Below are 19,606 nucleotides of genomic sequence, written 5' to 3'. Positions count from 1 at the left end.
TTCCATAACGTCTCGAGTGAGAATCCCCAGGGAAAAGTTTGCTGAATCGTAAAAAGGATATTATGCGCTTTGGAGAGAATGAAGGGACATGTGATGGAAGCCAAATGCAGACTGATACGAGCACCTTTAGCAATGTAACAACATACAGGAAACTTGTTTAAAGAGATAAAAATGCACCTAAAAATTGTTGAGTTGTTTATTCACCCTCATATCGTTCCAAACCTATCTGACTGTCTTTGTTCTGTGGAACATAAAAGAACTGCTTTTGTCCGTAAAAATGAGAGTCAATTCCAAAAGAACACTGAACCCCATTGACTCTCAATGTATGCTGGAGAAGAAAAATGAATAAATATATTACAACACAGTTTATGAATAAATAATGACAGAATATTTAGTTATGCTTTACTATATAGTTTACAGTTAGGATTAAGGTTGGGTTTAGGGTTACATGTATTATTATAGTCACATATATTATTATAGCAACATATGTAACTAATCCTAACCTAATTCTGAGAATAGAAGAGAAGAGAAGAGAAGAGAAGAGAAGAGAAGAGAAGAGAAGAGAAGAGAAGAGAAGAGAAGAGAAGAGAAGAGAAGAGAAGGATGAAAAGTATAATTCTAACGACCTTGGTAAACACGAAAGCAAGTCTAAATGATTGTGAAGGTGTGAGGTTAATGAAGCCCATGTGTTCCCTCATGTTTGGTAGAGAGCAGGAAAATCACAGATGTAAGGTTTTGCACTGTTCTTTAGTTCCTCTACCGTGAATTAAGAGTGTTTGCTAGTTTGTAAACAAACTGTGCTAACAGCTCTTTTCACATGAAAGTTAAACTCAAATAACATATGTTCTTAACAAAAACAATAGGTGTTAACCATCTAAATTGCAATTGGGGTAGATCTTACACAAACAAACACCATGCTTTGTTTCCAAGACAACTAAAACAATGCGAATGCTGTGGCATGCTCTATGCTGCCACTTCTAGCTTGCTGTGCGTGAAGCGCCGTTACGAGACTGTGGGAGTCTGCGAGCAAACGCAAGCTGCATTCGGTCAAACCGACATAAAAAAGCACGTACTGAGGGGGAATCGAAGTAGTTCCCTATGTAGTACGAACAATTGAACTTTCGCTTTGCCTAGTTTTATTTCCTTCTCCCTTTTTTTAATCTCTCCAGTTCTCTCTCTCTCTCCTTCTTGTTGTATTCCCGAGCAGCAAAATGAATTCAACTCCAAACCTAATTAATCCACAAAGGTTTCATGTCTTAATCCCCAAAGTCAAGGGGGTTATTGTCCTCACAAATGAGGTCAATGTTTCTCCCAGTGGAAATACAGGAACAGCAGTGAGACTGATAGAGACGAAAGGAAAGAGAATAAGAGTGAGAAAGCGAGAGCGCTCTGTTGGTGAAACTTACAGTAGGAGTTCTGAAGGGGGTGACAAGGCTACGCAAATAGGGTTAGAGGTGCTGGATTGTGTTTTTAATCATCTCAATTTGGCCCAGAAACTGTTTAAGATGAAGGATAGTGACCAAAAAACTGATAATTCAATCATTTCAGTCACCTTTATACCCAATATGCCAGTTTTAAACAGATAACACTCTGAATGTTGTGATTACTAAGTTAGCATTAGTAGCGTAGATCAATTAGAAAATTGAACTTTACTCTCTAATGCAAATGCTTAGAGATAAATATGCAAAACAACCAAACGGAGAGTTCATGACCTCCTCTATCAAGGAAAACATGAAGACCATTGAGAAACCAAAAGGAACCATCTGCTATCGAATGCTAAGTATGATACGGTAAAGAACGAGACTAACAATAAAAAGATAAGAAATGAAACATAACGTAAAGGCACAGTTTCAAATTGGTGGAAAAAAAATGAAAAAGGACCACCACACGCAGAACAAAGAGCTGCTTCTTCTACCCACACTGGTTGCAGTGAAGAGGGGGCTCTGTATGAACCCAACATACAACACAGGCTCATTAGCAGGAGCTCCGCTGTTTATGATTACCCATAATTACCAGCACTCGAACGAGACCTAAGAAAAAAAAAAGTAGAGGAAGGAAGAGAAAAAAAACAAAAAGCGAAAGAGAGAAAAACAATGTGACTGTAGCCTTGTTACAGGAATTTTCATTTCAAAGTTCTTTTAAGCTGAAGAAATGAAAGCGGTTTACATTGTCATCCCTACCGCTGTGCTTGACACTTTAGTTTAAACTGACAGTGGGAATTAAAATCTGTAAATGGCTTTTATTTTTGATGCACAATGTATGAATCAGCTGTCAAACTCAGTGTTTGTTGATTTTTATCGGGAGGGTTATTACATTTTGAGAATGTGACAATTAAAAAGCCCTCGATCACTCCATAACTTTGCCTCAGGGTGCTAATCTACAGAGTAGGAGTAGAGAGAAAAGGAGGCACATACGCTGTGCTGGAAAACTGATTCCCAATCAATGGCAAAAAAAACAAACAGGCCTTTTAAAACACACATTGCTTATGCGTATTTGATTAAAAACCAAAGGATTTTGACAGCAGATACTCTGAGGTGCGTCTGCCACTGGTTGAATGTGGTTGTGATGGGAGAGGGTCTCGGGTTAACCTCAGGCCACTAGAGAGCTGCAGGATTGGGCATAACTGGATAATGACACAGGACACAACAGATCAAGACGCTCGTGCACTAAATTGAGTGTGTTTTCACAGACAGGTCACATCGCCGCTACCTGCTGCCGCCACAGCTGTGAAAGAGAGAAAAAAGTCTGATATCTGTTTCTCCTCTCCGATTGCAGAGGATATACAGAGGAGAAAAAAGATTTAAAGGGGAAAAAGGCGCAATTGTTTATTGATTTTATAATAGGCTTAATGCCAGAGAAATAAAGTGGAGGTCAGTAAGAGAGCTCAAATGTGAGGAAATGACATGACAAACACCAGCCTGCTGGAGCTAACAACACTTCTGCCCTAAACATTCTTTCGTTCTTTCTCTTTCCCATTCTTTTTTTTTTTTTTTCCCCCTTTATGCTCCTTGTTTTTCCATTTATTCTTTCATTGTCATTTCTTTCCTCCCTTCTTCTTTCGCCATTCTTTCATTCTCGTTTCTTTCTTTTCTTACTTCTTTTTCTTATTTGTTTTACGTTTTCTTTTTTCCTAAGTTTTTCCATATTCATTCCTTGTATTTTATTGTAATCTTATTTATTTGTTTTCTTTCCTTCCTTATTCTTTTTTATTTTCATTTATTCCTCTTTTTCCTCTCTTATCCTTCTTTCCATACTTTTTATTTTATTGTACTCATTGTTTAAAATTTACATTTTTTTGTTTCTCCTTGTTTTTTGTTCCTTTATTTCTTTTCTTATTGCTGGTTGTTTTGTTTTTCTTGCTATTTTTTTCTTTCTTACTGTAATCCTTTCTTCCTTTCCTCTTTTCCTTCATTTTCCTTAGAATTTTTTCTTCGCCACCTTGTGTTATTTTTTTTCCCTACCTCCCTTACATTCTTTCCTCTTTTTTCTTTCTCAGTTTTATTTGTCTCAGCTTTCTTTTCTTTTTGCTGTTTATTTTATTTTCTATCTCTTATTTTTTCTTCTTTATTGTAATCCTTTCTTCTTTCATTTGTCATGCGTTTCCTTCCTTTTTCTTTATTTTATTTTTCCAATTTTTTTTTTCTTTTATGTTTTCTTTTCGCTTTTCAATTCATCCTTCCATTCTACCAACCTCCCTTTCTTTGTCATTCAATTTTTTTATTTTTTTTCTGTCCTTTCCTACAGTCTTTCTTGTTTATTTTCCTCCATTCACAGATATGTTCATCACTCCTGTACTCTTTTAATAGCTTTAGGAATGATCCCTATAGACATTTAAGGCACTTTAAGAACAATATCATATATCTAGGCTGTTTGCGCTGAGAGACATAAAAGGAAACCTGATCGTATTTTCCAGTGTGTGAGCTATAATTTTACAGTTTGTGGCTGTATGTATCAGAGTGTCAAAACATTACATGTGAATTTGAGTCGTTCTGTGTGGTAAAAGTCAAAGCTACAAAAGGTAAATAAAGATAACATCTAAATTCTATATAATTCCATAAGTTAACTACACCTCAATCACAAGTGATTGCAGAAAATGGGACAGATTCTAAAGACAGGGTCATTTCTTGAACTGAAGTGCCCTGTAATGTTAGGGCACAACAAAGCCCTGATCAGATTCTCCTATGATGGAGGAGCAGCATGATGCTGTGTGTGTGTGTGTATGTGTGTGTGTGTGTGTGTGTGTGTGTGTGTGTGTTTTGAGAGTAGATCAGTGTGTATGCGTATGGCCTGATATATGGATGATAACACTAATTAGCTCATTTTGTTTGGGGCACAACACTCATTAAAAACCCAGTGGGACCATTAACGTTACCGTCCCTCCAAAATGCTGCAACCGCCATATTAATCTCCCCAGCTCTCACTCCTAATGGAGACTGCTTCAGGTTGGGTTGCGGAATAAAATAAATAAGCGAAATAAAGAAATATTTGCGAGTGCACATTTCTTTCATTTCTCTTTTCTTCTGCAAGAGACCCCCCCTCCTTTCCCCATCAATTAATATCCATTAATAGTGAAATTCACAAACACATTCTCTCCCAGCACCAATTACTCTATGTACCTTCTGCTCAAGGCTAAACTCGGAAACGGTGTACGCATAAGGATGCGGGATTCACCCGCGCCGCTTTTGACAGTGTTTTCAGCCTTACGCGGTAATGTACCCATAATTCCAGTGCTTCGCCGCAGCTTGCGCTGCCATAAGGCACCACTTACGGCGAGACAGCGGAGTCTGATATCTCAGGCCTGTTAGGATTAGGGAGAGGAGACGTAGCATCCTGCTAATAGACCAAACGCGGAAGCCCAACTCTCGAGGGTCGGTCACGCAGAATCTTTAATGTGTCTGCTTTTCGCACCATTTTTCAAACACCACAACCTGTTCAGGGATTTTCGTTCAGCTGCGCTTTGCGCGAGACCCGCAATGCGAGCTATCAAAAATCAAGTCACAGTGCATGGCAAGCATCCATTCTTAAATGCCTTCCAGAAACGTGCTCTCCCCTTTCGGCCGGCGCCGAGGAAGCGGCAGTTCACTCTAACCGGGAACCCGGCTCCTCGACCGAGTCAGGCCTGGATGGAGGAGGGTGAAAAGGCTAATATTCTCCATCTCCAAGCTGGATATTAGGAGTGTTGATGAGATCTATGAGTTTGCCATTTGCCCGTGGAGCGGCGAGGCTGCGGCAGAGCCGGGTACCATATGGCTGGTGAGAGATTTCCTCCCTCTTTTCCCCCTCTCTGCGCCTGACAGCTGGATGCCTGCTAACAGGGGACGAGGAGCTTGGCAGCTGCAAGCTGAGAGCAATGCTTTGATGCCGTGCCGTGCAACTAACGCAAACTTTCTACAGGTAGGTGAGGGGAGGATAAGACGTATAGACGGCGAGTGTGAGAAAGGGGCAAGAGGGAGATGGTGTGCCAAGAGAACGGGGAGGAGTGAAAATGCTTCTGGGAGCACATTAAAACGTACAGCTGGCAAGTACAAAAGTGAGAGAGCTGCTTTTTTTATATTTTTCTCTTTTTTTCTTTGAGTCAAAGGGGCTTTCATCATCTGAAAAAAGCTTCCTTTGGAAACAATGATGCAGGTATGAGGATGTTTTGAAGAGAATGAATAAAACACTTCATCTCCTCTTTTGCTGTTTTAATCAATGCAGAATAAAAGGCAGCTGGTAGAACATCGAATTTCACACGATAGAGAAGCTCTACGTAGACATCTGAATTGCTAGATTAAAGAGCGAATGCAATGGTGTTTTTTTTTTTTTTTTTTTTTTTTTTTTTTTGTGGGAAGGGTGGTGATGATTCAAGTGTCTCTGCATGGAAGGAAATGGATAGCTCCACCATGCTGATGAGTCAAATGTCCCTCCTTTGGGGGAGCTTGTCAGCCCTCTCCTGTGAGAATGGAGAGGGGTAAAGCATAGACATACTCCACTGAAGATGCCACAGTGCCCTCCACTCCAGATCAAATAACTCACCTCTTATTAATCATGAACCGCTCACTCTAAACAGGAGGTAGTCGTCTTCAAAGTGCCACTTATTGTCACTGTCAGCGGTCACAAAACAATGTGGTGGCCTGCTTTAGTTTCTGAGAAACTAAACTAAACTACTCTGGAACATCTAAAAAATGTGGAATGAACGCTGCAGAAAGGAGAGGAAAAATCCTTCTCTAGACAACAAGACGGCACAGATTGGCTGCTGTCAAGTAGTCCAGGTGGTTGTGGCATATTGGTGTTGGTTAAGGAGAGTCCCAAACCTGCTAGAGGAGCGCTAAACATAGAAAATAATTCATCTAGTCCTTCATTCATAGTCAGTTAAACATTCATTCAAACTTTACTTGTGAATAAAGACAGGAGAGGTGTTTAACCAAAAAAAAAGAGAAAAAAAAGAAAAGGTTTTACCAGCTTAAAAAGTGCCTTTTTTGGTAACATCTAAATTAATAGTTTTATTCAAAATATTTTTTCATTTAACTGAATTAAACTGACTATTATTTTAAAACAAGTAATGTTTAATGGTTAGATCAAAGAAAAATGTCACAATCATCAGGTTTATTTTTACAGCATATAAATAAACCTGATAATAATGTTTCGGAAAATAAATTACGTTTGTTAGCGTAACCTAATTTGTCAGCTTGATGTAGACAGTTTAAATAACATTTCTGACTTAATTTACATGTAACTACATGAAGCTAATTTTCTAGGTTACCTTTAAAAAACACACTTTTCACAAAGTAGCGAGGGGGGGTGGAAATTTACCTTATCCATTTTAGAAATACATGTTTTTTTATTTTTTTTATTTTTATCTTGATCCTGTAAAGTCAGATATGTCAATCTTCCTGAACAACCAATAGTCAAGTCACTATTCTACACTTTTTGTCTCTTTCATAATCTCTTACGCAGTACTTATCACAGTACTTTCAAAGGTTCTGGAATTTGTCATTTAAATGGTATAAGAAGTTAATTTGTTTAATAACTAACTCCATCAAAAACATCCATTCTCCAAGTAATTTGGCCCTGCTTTAATAACCTAGCGGAAGAGCATGCAAACAGCATGATGCAATCCACACACGTCAACAACGACGAGAACTAAAGTTTTCAGTGAGCAAGAAAAAACAGAGAAAATGAATATGCCACAGTCAGATGCAATTTAAGCACAAAACAAAAAAAACTGTATTATTACGTATACAAGTGTGATGTATATTTCCCCCCTTTTTTCAGTTCTCATGTTTTCCCTTCCGTTGTTCTCGCGTTTCTTTCACATATACCCTCTACACTCCCTCGTTCACCATCATTATTTTAGACATTCATGAGCTTTCCTTCCTCATAACACATACAGTGTTTTCACTCATTTAGAACTGCATTCATTTTCACCCCTGCCTCACTTCCACCATGTGTTCATCTCTCTCTCATTGTAGTTACTCTACAGCAGACAGGATGGCTTCGCTGGGGCTGCTCTCTCTTGCCCCTGCCTGCCAGTACAGGGGTCTGTTGGGGGAGAGGTTTGCCCAACCAGAGCAGTATGTCATTCTGGATCTTTATTTCCCCGAGTTGCATTACCATCCAAATCTTTTGCCTTCATAATCTCAGCGTTCGGCGTTCGGCTCCAAGAAGCGTATGACTGATTTTTTAATTCCCTCCAAGCGCCGTGTTTCTTTCCTTCTGTTTCTCCATCCCCTCGCTCTCTTGTTCTTTATCCCTGTTTCTTCCTCTCTAATTTCATCGAGCGGCGTAGCTGTCTTTTTCAATCTTTCTCTTTAGGCTTTATTAGCGTGATCTGACCATCATTTGCTCGTCTCGGCCCTCCCAACCATCCACACTTTTTCTTTAGCATGCTACCTCTCTCTTTCTCTCTCTCTCTCTCATGCCAGCCCTCCCTTCTTTCCCTCCATCTCTCTCTCTCTCTCTCTCTCTCTCTCTCTCTCTCTCTCTCTCTCTCCAGGCCCCCTGTTGCTGACTGCTACCAGAGCCGTGGTGTGGAGTTTGGCTGAAGCCGAGAGGAGCAGCTGGGCCAGGCTAACGGGGAATGATAATGACCTCAGAAATCTGCTCCTCGCTCCACAACAATAGGGTGCTCAGTCTAGTGGAAAATTGTGTTCATCAGCTAGCTCTGCTCACTTACTAATTGACATTGCCAAATATTTTAAGAACAATTGGAATGCACAGGCTAAAAAAAAGGAAAGAAAAAGAGAGAAAATGAAGATCTTAATCCATGGACTTTTTTGCCCAGTTTTCTCTTTTTTTTTTTTTACCCTTCTTTCGCCTTTGATTAGAAGATAACTATCGCTAAAATGAAGATGGGGGTGCGGAGAAGAAGAGGCAAACTTTTCATGTCATTATCTGCCTCATGTCAGTGCCGTGATGTTGACACAAAGGCTTTTTTATGTGGCCTGTCAATGGGGTTAGGAGGGAGAGAGGGAAAGACGAGGGGAGAGATACTCATCAGTGCATGATGAATGCCCGTAAAGCCCCCCACCCCTCATCCCACCACAGCATGGCTGGGACTTTGACACATGTGTCTTTCTCTCTAAATACTGCTTTTAATCTACATAATGTTCTTGCTTTACACCTCTGTAACTTGTGTTTACGCAACTGCGTGAGAGAAAGACGGGTAAACGAGAGAAAGAGAGAGCGAGACAGCGAGAAGGGAAGGCAAATGGAGAAGGAGGATTCTTCTGTCATGGTATCATATGGCTGGTCCTCCATATTTAATGAGACAAAGGTCAATGTATTCACTTGCTCTTTCACACGGGAGGCACCCCAATCATGCCAAAGTTAACTTGTTCAAACAAAGCGCCCTCCCACCCAGATATGCCATTTGTATGCGCTGGTTTGAGAGAGAGAGAGAGAGAGAGAGAGAGAGAGAGAGAGAGAGAGGCGGTTTCATTCCAGAGGAATTCAGCTCTGACAGAGTAAGACAGCTGTCGCCCTTCGCTCACAAAAACCGCAGCACCATCCAACCTTTCAGCAAATAAACTTTTTGTTTTCTCCAGGAAAGAATGCGATTGTCAATAATGACACTTTGCATCTACTTTAGCGTGGTACTAATTCAAAACTCTTCGATTTAAGATTTTTTTTTTTCCCTTCCTGTTTTCCTCAGTAGCCCGATGATGATATTTTCATATGCCTCAGTCAAGATTGCGTTCTTCTTTTTTTTTTTTTCTAACAAGTACATTTAATAGTATACAAGACCCCATTATCTCATTTAAAGTGATGACACCTTTCCAGTCGGCTGAAAGACGTCGTATTGATGCATTTAAAATATTAATATTCAAACTCTCTGCCTCCCCCAGTACGACAGCCTTCTGTTGGGGAAAGATAAATATTATGTTTTAATTATAAAAACATAAAACAGAAAATGAAGAGACTGATGAAAAAGCGCGGCCCTGCCAAGGAGGCTTGTATGCAAAGGTAAGCAATGTTTTGGCAAAGACACGGAATTAAAATCTGGTATACTGCATGCGGCTTATGCTCTCTCTCTCTCTCTCCCTCTCTCTTTTTCTCTCTCTCTTCTTTTCTTTCTCTTTTTCTCCAAGCGGTACATAGCTCGCCGTTGTCTCCATAACCAAGCGGGGAATCCTAACAGGATCATTAAGACATAAAACAGACTGATAAATGTTTCATAAGGACTGCCCGTTGATAGCCTCACAGGGGTACGGTGAGCACAGAGAGACGACACTCACGGAAGCTCTTTCATATACACTTCGGAATACAATTGGAATTTTAAATATAGTGGAAAAAAGCAATGCTAATTCCCACTATGGGTAATATTTACAAATTGAGAGAAAGGGAGGAAAAAGGCGAGAAAAGGCGAGCGAGAGTATAACAAGGCAAAGAGAGAAAAAGTGAGCATGCGAAACAGAGAAATCAAATGAGCTGCTGCTAAGGGGAAATAAATTGCCCTTTTATTGTTCAAGCGTGCACAAAAATACTAAGTCTACATTTATCTAAGACACGTCAATCAACAGAGCACACTGACAATTAGCACGTTGAATAGAACTTTTATCATTTAAAGACACCAGAGTCCTGACCCACTGTACTGAAATAAAGCAGTATAATAACATTTTTCTCACACACCATGACGTTTTTTTTTAATTATTACACTTCAAAAAGAGATGACAGATTTAAGAGAAAGAACTCTGTGCTGCAGAGTATGCACTGAAAGACTGAATGCATTCAAATAAAATACGACAAGTATGCAAAAAAAAAAAAAAGTGTGAGAGAGAGAGATGCATGCTGGGTGAGAGGGCAGAGGGCGCGAACTATAATGAAGGTGAATGATAGGAATAAACATTGACATAATTCTTCCAAGGTCTACAGTTCCTAATTAGCACATGAGAGAGAAATGTAGTCTGTCCTCATTTTAAAGATTTGGGAGAGCAAAAGAGAAAATTAAAGACAGAGAAAAAGAGAGAAGGAGGAGGAGGACGACAGAGAGAATATGACAGAGATGCCGTTAATGATAAGGAATACTCTTTTTGTCTCACAAAAGCTATTTCACGTCATTTCAACTCATTTTCAGTCACAACAGACTTCATCAGACGTGTGGTCATTTAGAAGTGCAATTTCAACTTAAACATACAGTAGTTTGCAAACTAAAAACTAAATTTGACCAAACTTAAACAGCATCATTTCTCTTTCTCTAAATTGTACAAGTAATGCAATAAATGTCTGACTGAAACCGATGCCATAGGTCAGAAAGGATGAACAGGTCTGCGTCTCTGTGGACAGTCGTGCATTTTGCAAAGCAGTTTGGGTTATTTCGACTTTAATTACACCACAATTACATTGTACAGCAAGTCTGCATATGTAATTACTCCAATTTGTAATTGTGTAATTAGATGAATATCCATGCTTTATAACCTAAGGCATCCATTGGCAAATCCAATTTCAATTTGTATGGAGCAAGTGTTTCGCCCAAAACGGCGGCAAGCTGTAAAGACCTGGGGATATACTGATAATCCTTGCCATGTTAAAATGCTCTTCCTCTTAACAATATTTAGACATGGGGGATTCTCAACTGGAGGAAAAAGACAAGGCAGGTTTGAAGCCTTAAGCAACAGAGATCCGGCAGTAGAAAGACAAAATGCTTTTCCCTTGGTTTTCTCAAGTTAGTAGTACATGAATCATGTTCAAGAATGTCTTGAAATAAAAACAAGGCAGGAGTATGATCCTTAATAGGCAACCATGAGTGCCACGCAGGGCCTGATCTGAGAAATGTTAGTGTACTAAATACACACTGTAAAATGCTGTTTTTGCAAATAAAAAAAGTTGTGAATAAAACTTGAGTATGTTTCAGTTTTAATTTCAGTATCACTATAGGAGTGTAGTATTTGTTTTACAGTCAGTCTACCTTATTTAGTGTCCAGCTATATTAGTAGTAAGCTATATATATACATATGATGCGTGCATATGAAATATACATACATCGTATAAGAATAAAAACAATAACAACAATATATATTTAATATATATTTATTTCTACACCTTCAACAAATGCTGGGTGAATATATATGTATATATAAGTGTGTGTGTGTGTGTTTGTGTGTGTGTGAGATGTGTTTTGTCATTCATTGTATGCTTCTGTTAAAGACTTCCTTTTCTCTCTCCATTGCTCTCTCTCTCTTCCTCTCTCTCTCTCTCTCTCTCTCTCTCTCTCTCTCTCTCTCTCAGCTGTCACTCAAAGTCCCACAATAATGAATTCAGAAACACTATCAGGAATGAACCCCCCTTGTTTATGAAGCCCAATTCAGACTGCGGAATCTGAAATAACAATAGATCCCCTCCTCAGTCAAGCCAATCTTGTAATGGTAATAAGAAATAAAAGAGAATAGGGAAAAATGTAATAAACTAAAAAAAGAGAGAGAAGGAAAGAGGTGGAAGAGATGTACAGAGGCTGGAAATTCTATTGCACAAGAAGCATATTTAAGGTTGATTATTGAGAGAAGAGGAGAAAGGCCTTTAGAGGACATTTCTGAGGCAACTTTTTTTTTCCTTTTTATCTGTCTCTCTCTGTGTTTAAACAAGTGCAGTGTCAAAGACAAAAGCGATTGTGTCGACCTTCTTTCACAGTTGAGATGTTATTGTTGATTACTGTAATTCAAGTTTAACTCAAAATTGCAGTGGGTAGGTGGTTTAGAGGTTGGGTGAGCTTGCTGAAGGGAGACAGCAGATGAATCTGCCGTACGTTAAAGAGAGGGTAAAGAAAAAAGAAAATAAAATCAACACATGATAAAGGAAGTCTGTTCTCTTTGGGTTAGAGGAACGTGCAAGATATTAAAAGTAAAACAGAGGTATGACATGCCACATCCTGTTGCATACTACATAAACATACACCCTTCCTACCCCCAAAATGAAAACAAAAAACACATATGTGTGTAAGTGTGCGTGCGAGTGTGTGAAAGGCCATAATATATACTTTCTTGCTAAAAAGCAATTTTATTGTTAAGAAAATAAGTATTTTCTCCACCTTAAACAAATGCCGGGCTAATAAAGATATGCTGCATTAAACATTAAAGCACCAGTAGGTAAACAGACAGTGCAACACTTCCTACCCTGTACATCACACCTTTAGTTTGTAAGGGTTTGTAAAGTACATGTTTTGTGTCATGGCCTGAAAGCACAGCCCTGAGCATGTGCATGCATACTTTTAAATAAGCACGTCAGAGAATCTGCCAAACTGCCTGCCCCTTACTACGGCATCATTCCCCCATAAACACACGCACCTCCCTGTGCTTGCAAGCAAAGAGACCTGAAGGTCAATCTCAAGACAAGAGGGGGGGCTGGCATTATGCCCGCTTCACTGTGAGAGCTCCCTGCCTGCTCCAACTGAGCTGGGCAGCGACGTGGGATTTCAGCTGGTGATCACACTCTACCTTGACACTACCTCACACGCATGGGGAAGAGGGGGGAGGGAAGGAGGGAGTGGGAATATATATCAAATAAAATATGTGTACATACAGTGGCCATTACATGTAAAACTGTGCAAACCAGAATCTAATGGACAGAGAGTTTCAGGCCACAAAGTTCAGAAGCTGTAAACTGATCATATTGTAGGTTAAATAATCCCTCACATTATGAGCTCAGCTACCTCTGGGTGGCATATACTGTATCTGGGAGAGGGGGGGGGCACAAAAGAAGTCAGACTCAAGAATCATGTGAGAGGATGTTTGGACTTCGCCAAAAAAGCCAACATTTCCAGCCAAAAATGTAAAACAATATGTGAGGCAAGAATGTAACACTGCCCACATCTCAAAAACACCGTACCTACAGTGAAGTATGGTAGCGGTAGCATCATGCTGTGAAACTGCTGTAGGCATTGAGTGTCTTGTTAAAATATAAGGAACAGAGGATGGGCCACAATATTGGGAAATTCTGCAAGGGAACCTGTTTCAGCTTGCTACAAATACTTGGGTGAGAGTTAGTCTTTCAGCAAGATGAAGTATCCAAAATATACGGCCATTATACGGCATTACTCAAACGTGTTTTTTTATAATAACAGAAATGTTATTATTAATGTTTAAAAAGCATCCCGAAATGCCATCAGACAAGCTGGAGAAATACTCAGACAGACAGAGACAGAGAGAGAGAGAGAGAGAGAGAGAGAGAGAGAGAGAGAGAGAGAGAGAGAGAGAGAGAGTAGATTATAGCAAAAGAGCATGCAAATGGTAAGATGGTAAAAGAAAGGGGGGAAAAAGTAATGGTGACGTTGGCAAAACATCACATAACCAATTTTTCAGATTTGTGTTTATTAAAACTGGTCGACTTATGTACAATAAAAGCTATGAGACTGCCAAAGAATCAATAAATAAATTGTATTTTCATTCTCCGTCCCATGATTCAGTTAGTGCTTAACATTTTTATTATTAAACACTAATCACTTTAATTCCAAATACCCTGCCAATCTAACAAAAGCTTGAGAAGAGTTTATAAAATGCCATGAGCTAAATCTCAAAGTAGTAGTAAGAGAGATGCAAAAGAAAGAAAACTTCCTGCATTAAAATTCACTGGATAATTACTTCCGTAACATACCCTCCTTTCTGTTGAGGAGTGTTTAGGTTTAATAGTCTCTGTAAAGAAAATAGGTTTTATCTTCTTCTCATTTTCATTAATTCCTAATTGGGGTGGGGGTTGTCTGTTATTATTCCTTAGATTAAAATAAACATAGCCCACTGCATGTTCAAACTCATCTCACTACATGAGGGTGATAAGAACTGGGAATAAATAAACAATTTCTTCTTTGCTGTTGAAATTAAGTTGCTTAGAGCCTTAAGCTAAGCCACTTTTTTCCCTTTTTTATTTATTTATTTATTTTTTTTGATGACTTAAAAGCACATTTTACCCAGCAAATGAAGTTCATTTTTTTGACCTGCTTTATATGTATATCTTTAATTAGTGTCTTGTTTAGCTTAAGCTAACTGATTATCACATAGACGTGACCTAATTAACAGCCAGGCTGCTTAACAGTGGTGTACCACCCCAAGGAATGAGAAAGTTACCTTTAAAACTTCTGTAATCATTAGCTGCAGCTTCACTTAATCCCACTAAACATACATTTTATCTCACAAGCTCTGAGTTCCACAGATGGGGTGGGGTTTGCTGTCCCTCTCCCTTGCAGCAGGATGTTTTAATCACCCATAACATGTCCGTACATCCACATAGGCTTTCCATTGTGAGAATGGAATATGGATCTTGTTTTTATATAGTTCACAGTTAACAGAGAATTTAACGGATACCAAAGGACAGCCAAAGTATGGAAACCTCATTAATGAATTAGCTTAAGTTCACAGTAAATAATGAAACTAACTCCTCCGGAGGGTGTCTGATAGCTATTTGAACAGTGACATTAATTGTCAGTTTTGCACTGAATTTTGCTGATCAGAATCACATTAGCATTGCTACATTGTTAGCGCATTTGATCTCCTGCCTATCACCTAAAAGCAACATCACAATCAGCCATTTTCTGTCAACTGAAAGAACTAACTGCAAAGAATACCAAAGTGCAACTGCATTCATTTCCTTTTCATTGGTTTCAGTGGTGACTCTACTGCATTAGCTGTCTATTGTTAACTATCGGTAAAGTCGACAGATAACTTTCAAAGCTTTAAAAGGCCTACTGTCACATATTCTGAAAGACCTTGTCATTTTCTTTACGCAGAGAATATAGGCATCGTGCTGAGGCTTGAGGATCAGTGTCTTACTAAAACCTCCTTGCTAGACACAACTAGCATGCTAGCGCTATGTATGGATCTAAACCCCTTGATATGGCCATCGCACCAATTTGCATCCCACAGGTTCTTCCTCAGTTGTTCTTACCCACTGTGAAATTGCTCTCTTAGGGTTGTAATTCTGCTACTTTGGAAAGCTTCCATTAGATAATTGCTATTTAAATGTACTGATTTAACAGAACTGAATCCTGTGAGCGTCACACAAGTTTCATTACTGTAATGACAGACAGCTGACCAAAAAGCATTCAGGCATTTATTCAGTATGTTCAATACTGTGGCCATTATACATATACATACACACACACACACACACACATATATATATATATATATATATATATATATATATATATATATATATATATATATATATATATATATATACCTTACTTGCTAGATTTGCTTTTAAGTGACTCAAACTGACTGATAATTTTCTTACCTGAGGATGGAGAAGAAGGGTGGGGACTGTCATCCTGCACACTTCCCGTTTGGGAGTGTCCGCCCCCAGCTCCACTTTCCTCTGTCACATTGGAGGATCCTGGGGTGGTGGACCGACTGATAGACTGAGATTCAGGGTCGCTTGCTGAGCCACGCCTTTCATCCAGACCATGCTGGGAGTTGTCCTCTAGGGTTCGACGGTCCTTGCTGTGTACTCGGGAGTGGACCACCATCTGGTGGTAGGTTCTAAAAACCCTGCCGCAGTCGGGACACTCAGTTGCTTTCTCTTTCAGGCCAGCCAGGCTATACTCAAGCCCTTGGCCCAGGCCCAGACCCCCATGGTGAGGTAAGAACTCACGGTGGCTATCAAAGGTCACACCATCATCTTTTAAGGGCATCATGCCTCCACTTGTCTTCACTCCATGAAGGACATCAGGGTGTTGCTTCTGCTTGGAACCATCACTAGAGCCTAAGGTTGGGTGGTCAAGTTTGTCTTTCCCAAAGTGAACAATCCCAGCTGCACTGGCAAGTTCATCTTCTTGTCCATGCCCCTCATGGTGCTGCTCTTTTGGCATGAAGGAGCGTTCCATAGCCATTCCACGTGCCATGATTTGCCAGGCTTGATAGCTGTTCAGGGGGTCCATCTCTGCCACCTTAGCTGCGGCTTGCAAGCGTTCCATACAGCTTGACTTCAAAGGGGGCACCAGGTTCAGGCAACCCAAGAGAGAGCGCTTTTCATTTTCCCCTAAGCCATGGCCCATGCTGGCCATCGGGCTCAGGAGCTTCCCAAGCATTTCCTTCTCCTTCATAGCTATACCAGCCTTGGCCAGCATTTGGTGCTGCTGTTCAGCCAGGCCTTGCTTGTCGGGTGTGAGGAAGCCACTTTGTAGACAAGAAATGTAACGTGAATACAGGTTGGCATGGGCTTCTTGAGCCAGGCTACTCATGCTGTTGACAGAAGGTCCGTCTTCACCAGCTCCACCAACAGGGGGCTTGCTCTTGATAGCCAGCTTGTTGAGATGCACCTTCATGTGATTCTTGAGGAACCAGGGCTCCTTGAAACGGCGTCCACAGATCTGGCAGCAATGCTCGAAGGAGTCCTTGTGTTTCCGCATGTGGCCTTTCAGAAACCAAGCTTGACTGAAGACCTGGCCACAAACCTCACAGCGAAATTCATTGTTGGGCTTCTCTCCATTGCCAGCTCCTGTGCCTTGTCCCTGGGCTGATTCAGCGGTGATGTGGGTTTTCTCTACATGGGAGATGAGGTCTTCCTCCTGGGAAGCAGCAAATTCACACAGGGTACACTTGTAGGGCTTGTGGAGAATGCGAATGTGGCGCTCTAGCTCCTCACGCTTCTTAAATTTACCCTTGCAAAAAGTGCACCGAAACCCTTGGGCTGGGTTGAGGGCTTGATCATCTTGCAGGTTGGTCCCCGCGGGCTTAGGTGAGGCAGACGGCTGGCTCAGTCCATCAGGTGAGCCACCGATACTGGTAGGAGTGAGCAGGCCACAGGCAGAGCCAGGCTGTTGCTGGTTGTGACTCTGGATACCCAAGTGGGGTGGAAGAGGCTGAGAGGGTTGCAGCAAGCTGTTCCTCATTTGCTTATCACGTAGAATGGCCCTCTCTTCAAGTTCATGAAGCAGCCGGTTTTCCTCACGTACGCGACCACGGCCCTTACCGAGATTTCCCAGCTTATGGGTGCGAAGGTGGATCTTCAAGTTACCCTTTTGAGCAGCTCTGTGGTCACAATAGGGGCATTTGAAGGGCTTCTCTCCAGTGTGTGTACGCATATGAAGAGACAGAATGCTGTTGAAGCGGAATCGCTTGCCACATAGCGGACAGGGGTATTTGCGGTTCTTGCGGGCATCATCTTCTATGTCGTTCATTTGGGACATGATTCCCAAGTTCTGCCCATTGAGAAATTGCTGCAAATCAACACGGCCATTGAGACCACTCAGGGCACCCACATCCATGTCACGGTTAAGCTGGTTGGCCAGTAAGGCCATCTGACTGCTGATTGGCTGACTAGCTAAGGCAGCGTGGGTTTTCTCATCCAGCGGGGTGGCTGCCTTTTCCTCTGGGATCTGTTGGCGACTCTGTAATTCAGGAAAGGCATGACCCAGCTGAGCAGTCAGCTGATGAAGTTTCTGACTGATTGGGTAGCGGCCATTAAGCACTGCATTGCTGAGATGGGTGTCAGCATCCGGGACCACCGAGGATACACCAAGGCACAAACTAGAGTCCTCCATACTAAAGAACAAAAGACAGAAAAATAGCATTAAGTAGACTGTTAAAAAAGCACACAGCAGCAGTTAAGCAGTCAACACACGTCCACTTATAGCCTTAAGGCATCACTAGTAAACTTATTGTACTATCACGATCAACAGGAAATACTGTACAATTTATCAATGAAAGTAAAACGATATGCAGAACGTCATGTACATAGTAACGAACATCCACAATAGAAGTAAACATGCAACAATTTGAACAGAACAGGTCACAGAAGACTCTTAACTTCAGCATTGTCTGAGAACTGTTCGTGAAGAACACCCACTCTGCTCTCAGGTTTCAAGAAAAATAAAGACCTTTTCTCTTAGAGCTTTAGAAATACTGTATAGTGCGGTGAAGGTCATATTTCCAAGTTAAATAGCATCACAGAGTCAAGTCTGACTTAGGCATTAGCACAAACACAAAGGTGTTTCATTTTTTGCTGAAGTGGGTGTAGGGGTGGAAACAAAACAGTAGATATAGTCTTTTGTGTGGATCTACATCTCCGATTATATACTTCATTGTCTGGCAAAGGAAATCACACCATACGGCAGTTAATTCAGTTCATTCTTGAGTACCCCTTTGTGTGTCAGCAGTCTGACTATGGTGTGAGGAAATGGTTAACAACGATGACTGCACTTCAGTGACAAGTGTGAAGAAAAAAAAGAGTGAGTTCATCTCCCTCTGATTTATGAAGTACTACATGTACTCTCACACTTGGGGAGAGAAGCTGCAACTCTCAGAACTTTTTCTCAAACAGTAACACAATTTTGGAGGCAATAATTACCCAGTAAACACGGCAAGGCGCCGCATAATTAAGCTACTTGGTCCCATCCTATCAGAATCCCTCCAATTACACGCCTTAATGAAACGGAGCAATGGTATTGTCATGAAGCCGCCGCAATACTACAATTATGATATTAACAATAGCACTTAAAACCAAGGGGTTACTCCAGTAAACACAAGCCCTTATCTCACTGCTGCGACACTTGTCTTGGCGTAATTTTCCATTAAGAGGCACATTACGTTTGATGCAAATCATTCTGTGTTCACCTTCTTTTTTTCCCCCCTCTCTCTGTTCTCTCACTCTCGTATGGCTTCCGATGAGAAGAAAACAACAGTTGGCGTTATTGAAAGGGTTCCCAAAGTATCAGAGGCTTCCCAGTCATTTAAAATGGCCACAGAGTGGCCCAATGAACCGTCAGCCTAAAACGAATACATGAGCAGTGTCTGTTGTCATCTGGATAGCTTGTGCTTATTTAGCATGCTACTCACCATCTTAAAGAAGGATAATGATGTTGCTGCATTCCCCTGCAACTGACAGGGTCAAGCTTCAGAAACAATAAAGTGAGTTTTGCTTTGGTCAACAAAATATTGTATAATATCTCATTAAGCTGATTAGTATGCTGCCTGGTAACGGTGGCTATGCGCCTTAACACATGATTATGAATGTGAAATAAATGCACTGTGGTCATTTTAACAAAGACAATGGCAAGAGCAGGTGTTCAGTAAACTACGTCCAGAATAACGGAGAAGAGAGTGTTCTCTTCTCTTCACATTATTTGGAAACACATGCTGGTTTGTCTCTCACACACTCATCGCCTGAGGAAGGGTAAAGTGTTCTGGGCCAGGAACCCACA

The 19,606-nt window shown here is 40.7% G+C and overlaps 1 protein-coding gene across 9 annotated transcripts in view; it reads right to left on the bottom strand.

The window, feature by feature from the left end:
• znf536 (zinc finger protein 536) overlaps positions 1 to 19,606 on the bottom strand; it is a 170,757-nt gene that overhangs the window by 70,464 nt on the left and 80,687 nt on the right. For all 9 annotated transcript variants that reach the window (XM_043245025.1, XM_043245028.1, XM_043245026.1 and 6 more), the window contains one exon: positions 15,700 to 17,948. In XM_043245025.1, the coding sequence (XP_043100960.1) occupies positions 15,700 to 17,947 (2,248 nt within the window). In that variant the 5' untranslated portion in view covers position 17,948. The remainder of the gene's footprint in view (positions 1 to 15,699; positions 17,949 to 19,606) is intronic.

This window comes from Puntigrus tetrazona, chromosome 7 (genome assembly GCF_018831695.1).
Source record: "Puntigrus tetrazona isolate hp1 chromosome 7, ASM1883169v1, whole genome shotgun sequence".
Classification (NCBI taxonomy): Eukaryota; Metazoa; Chordata; class Actinopteri; order Cypriniformes; family Cyprinidae; genus Puntigrus; species Puntigrus tetrazona.
This window is presented reverse-complemented; position numbering and strand designations above follow the sequence as displayed.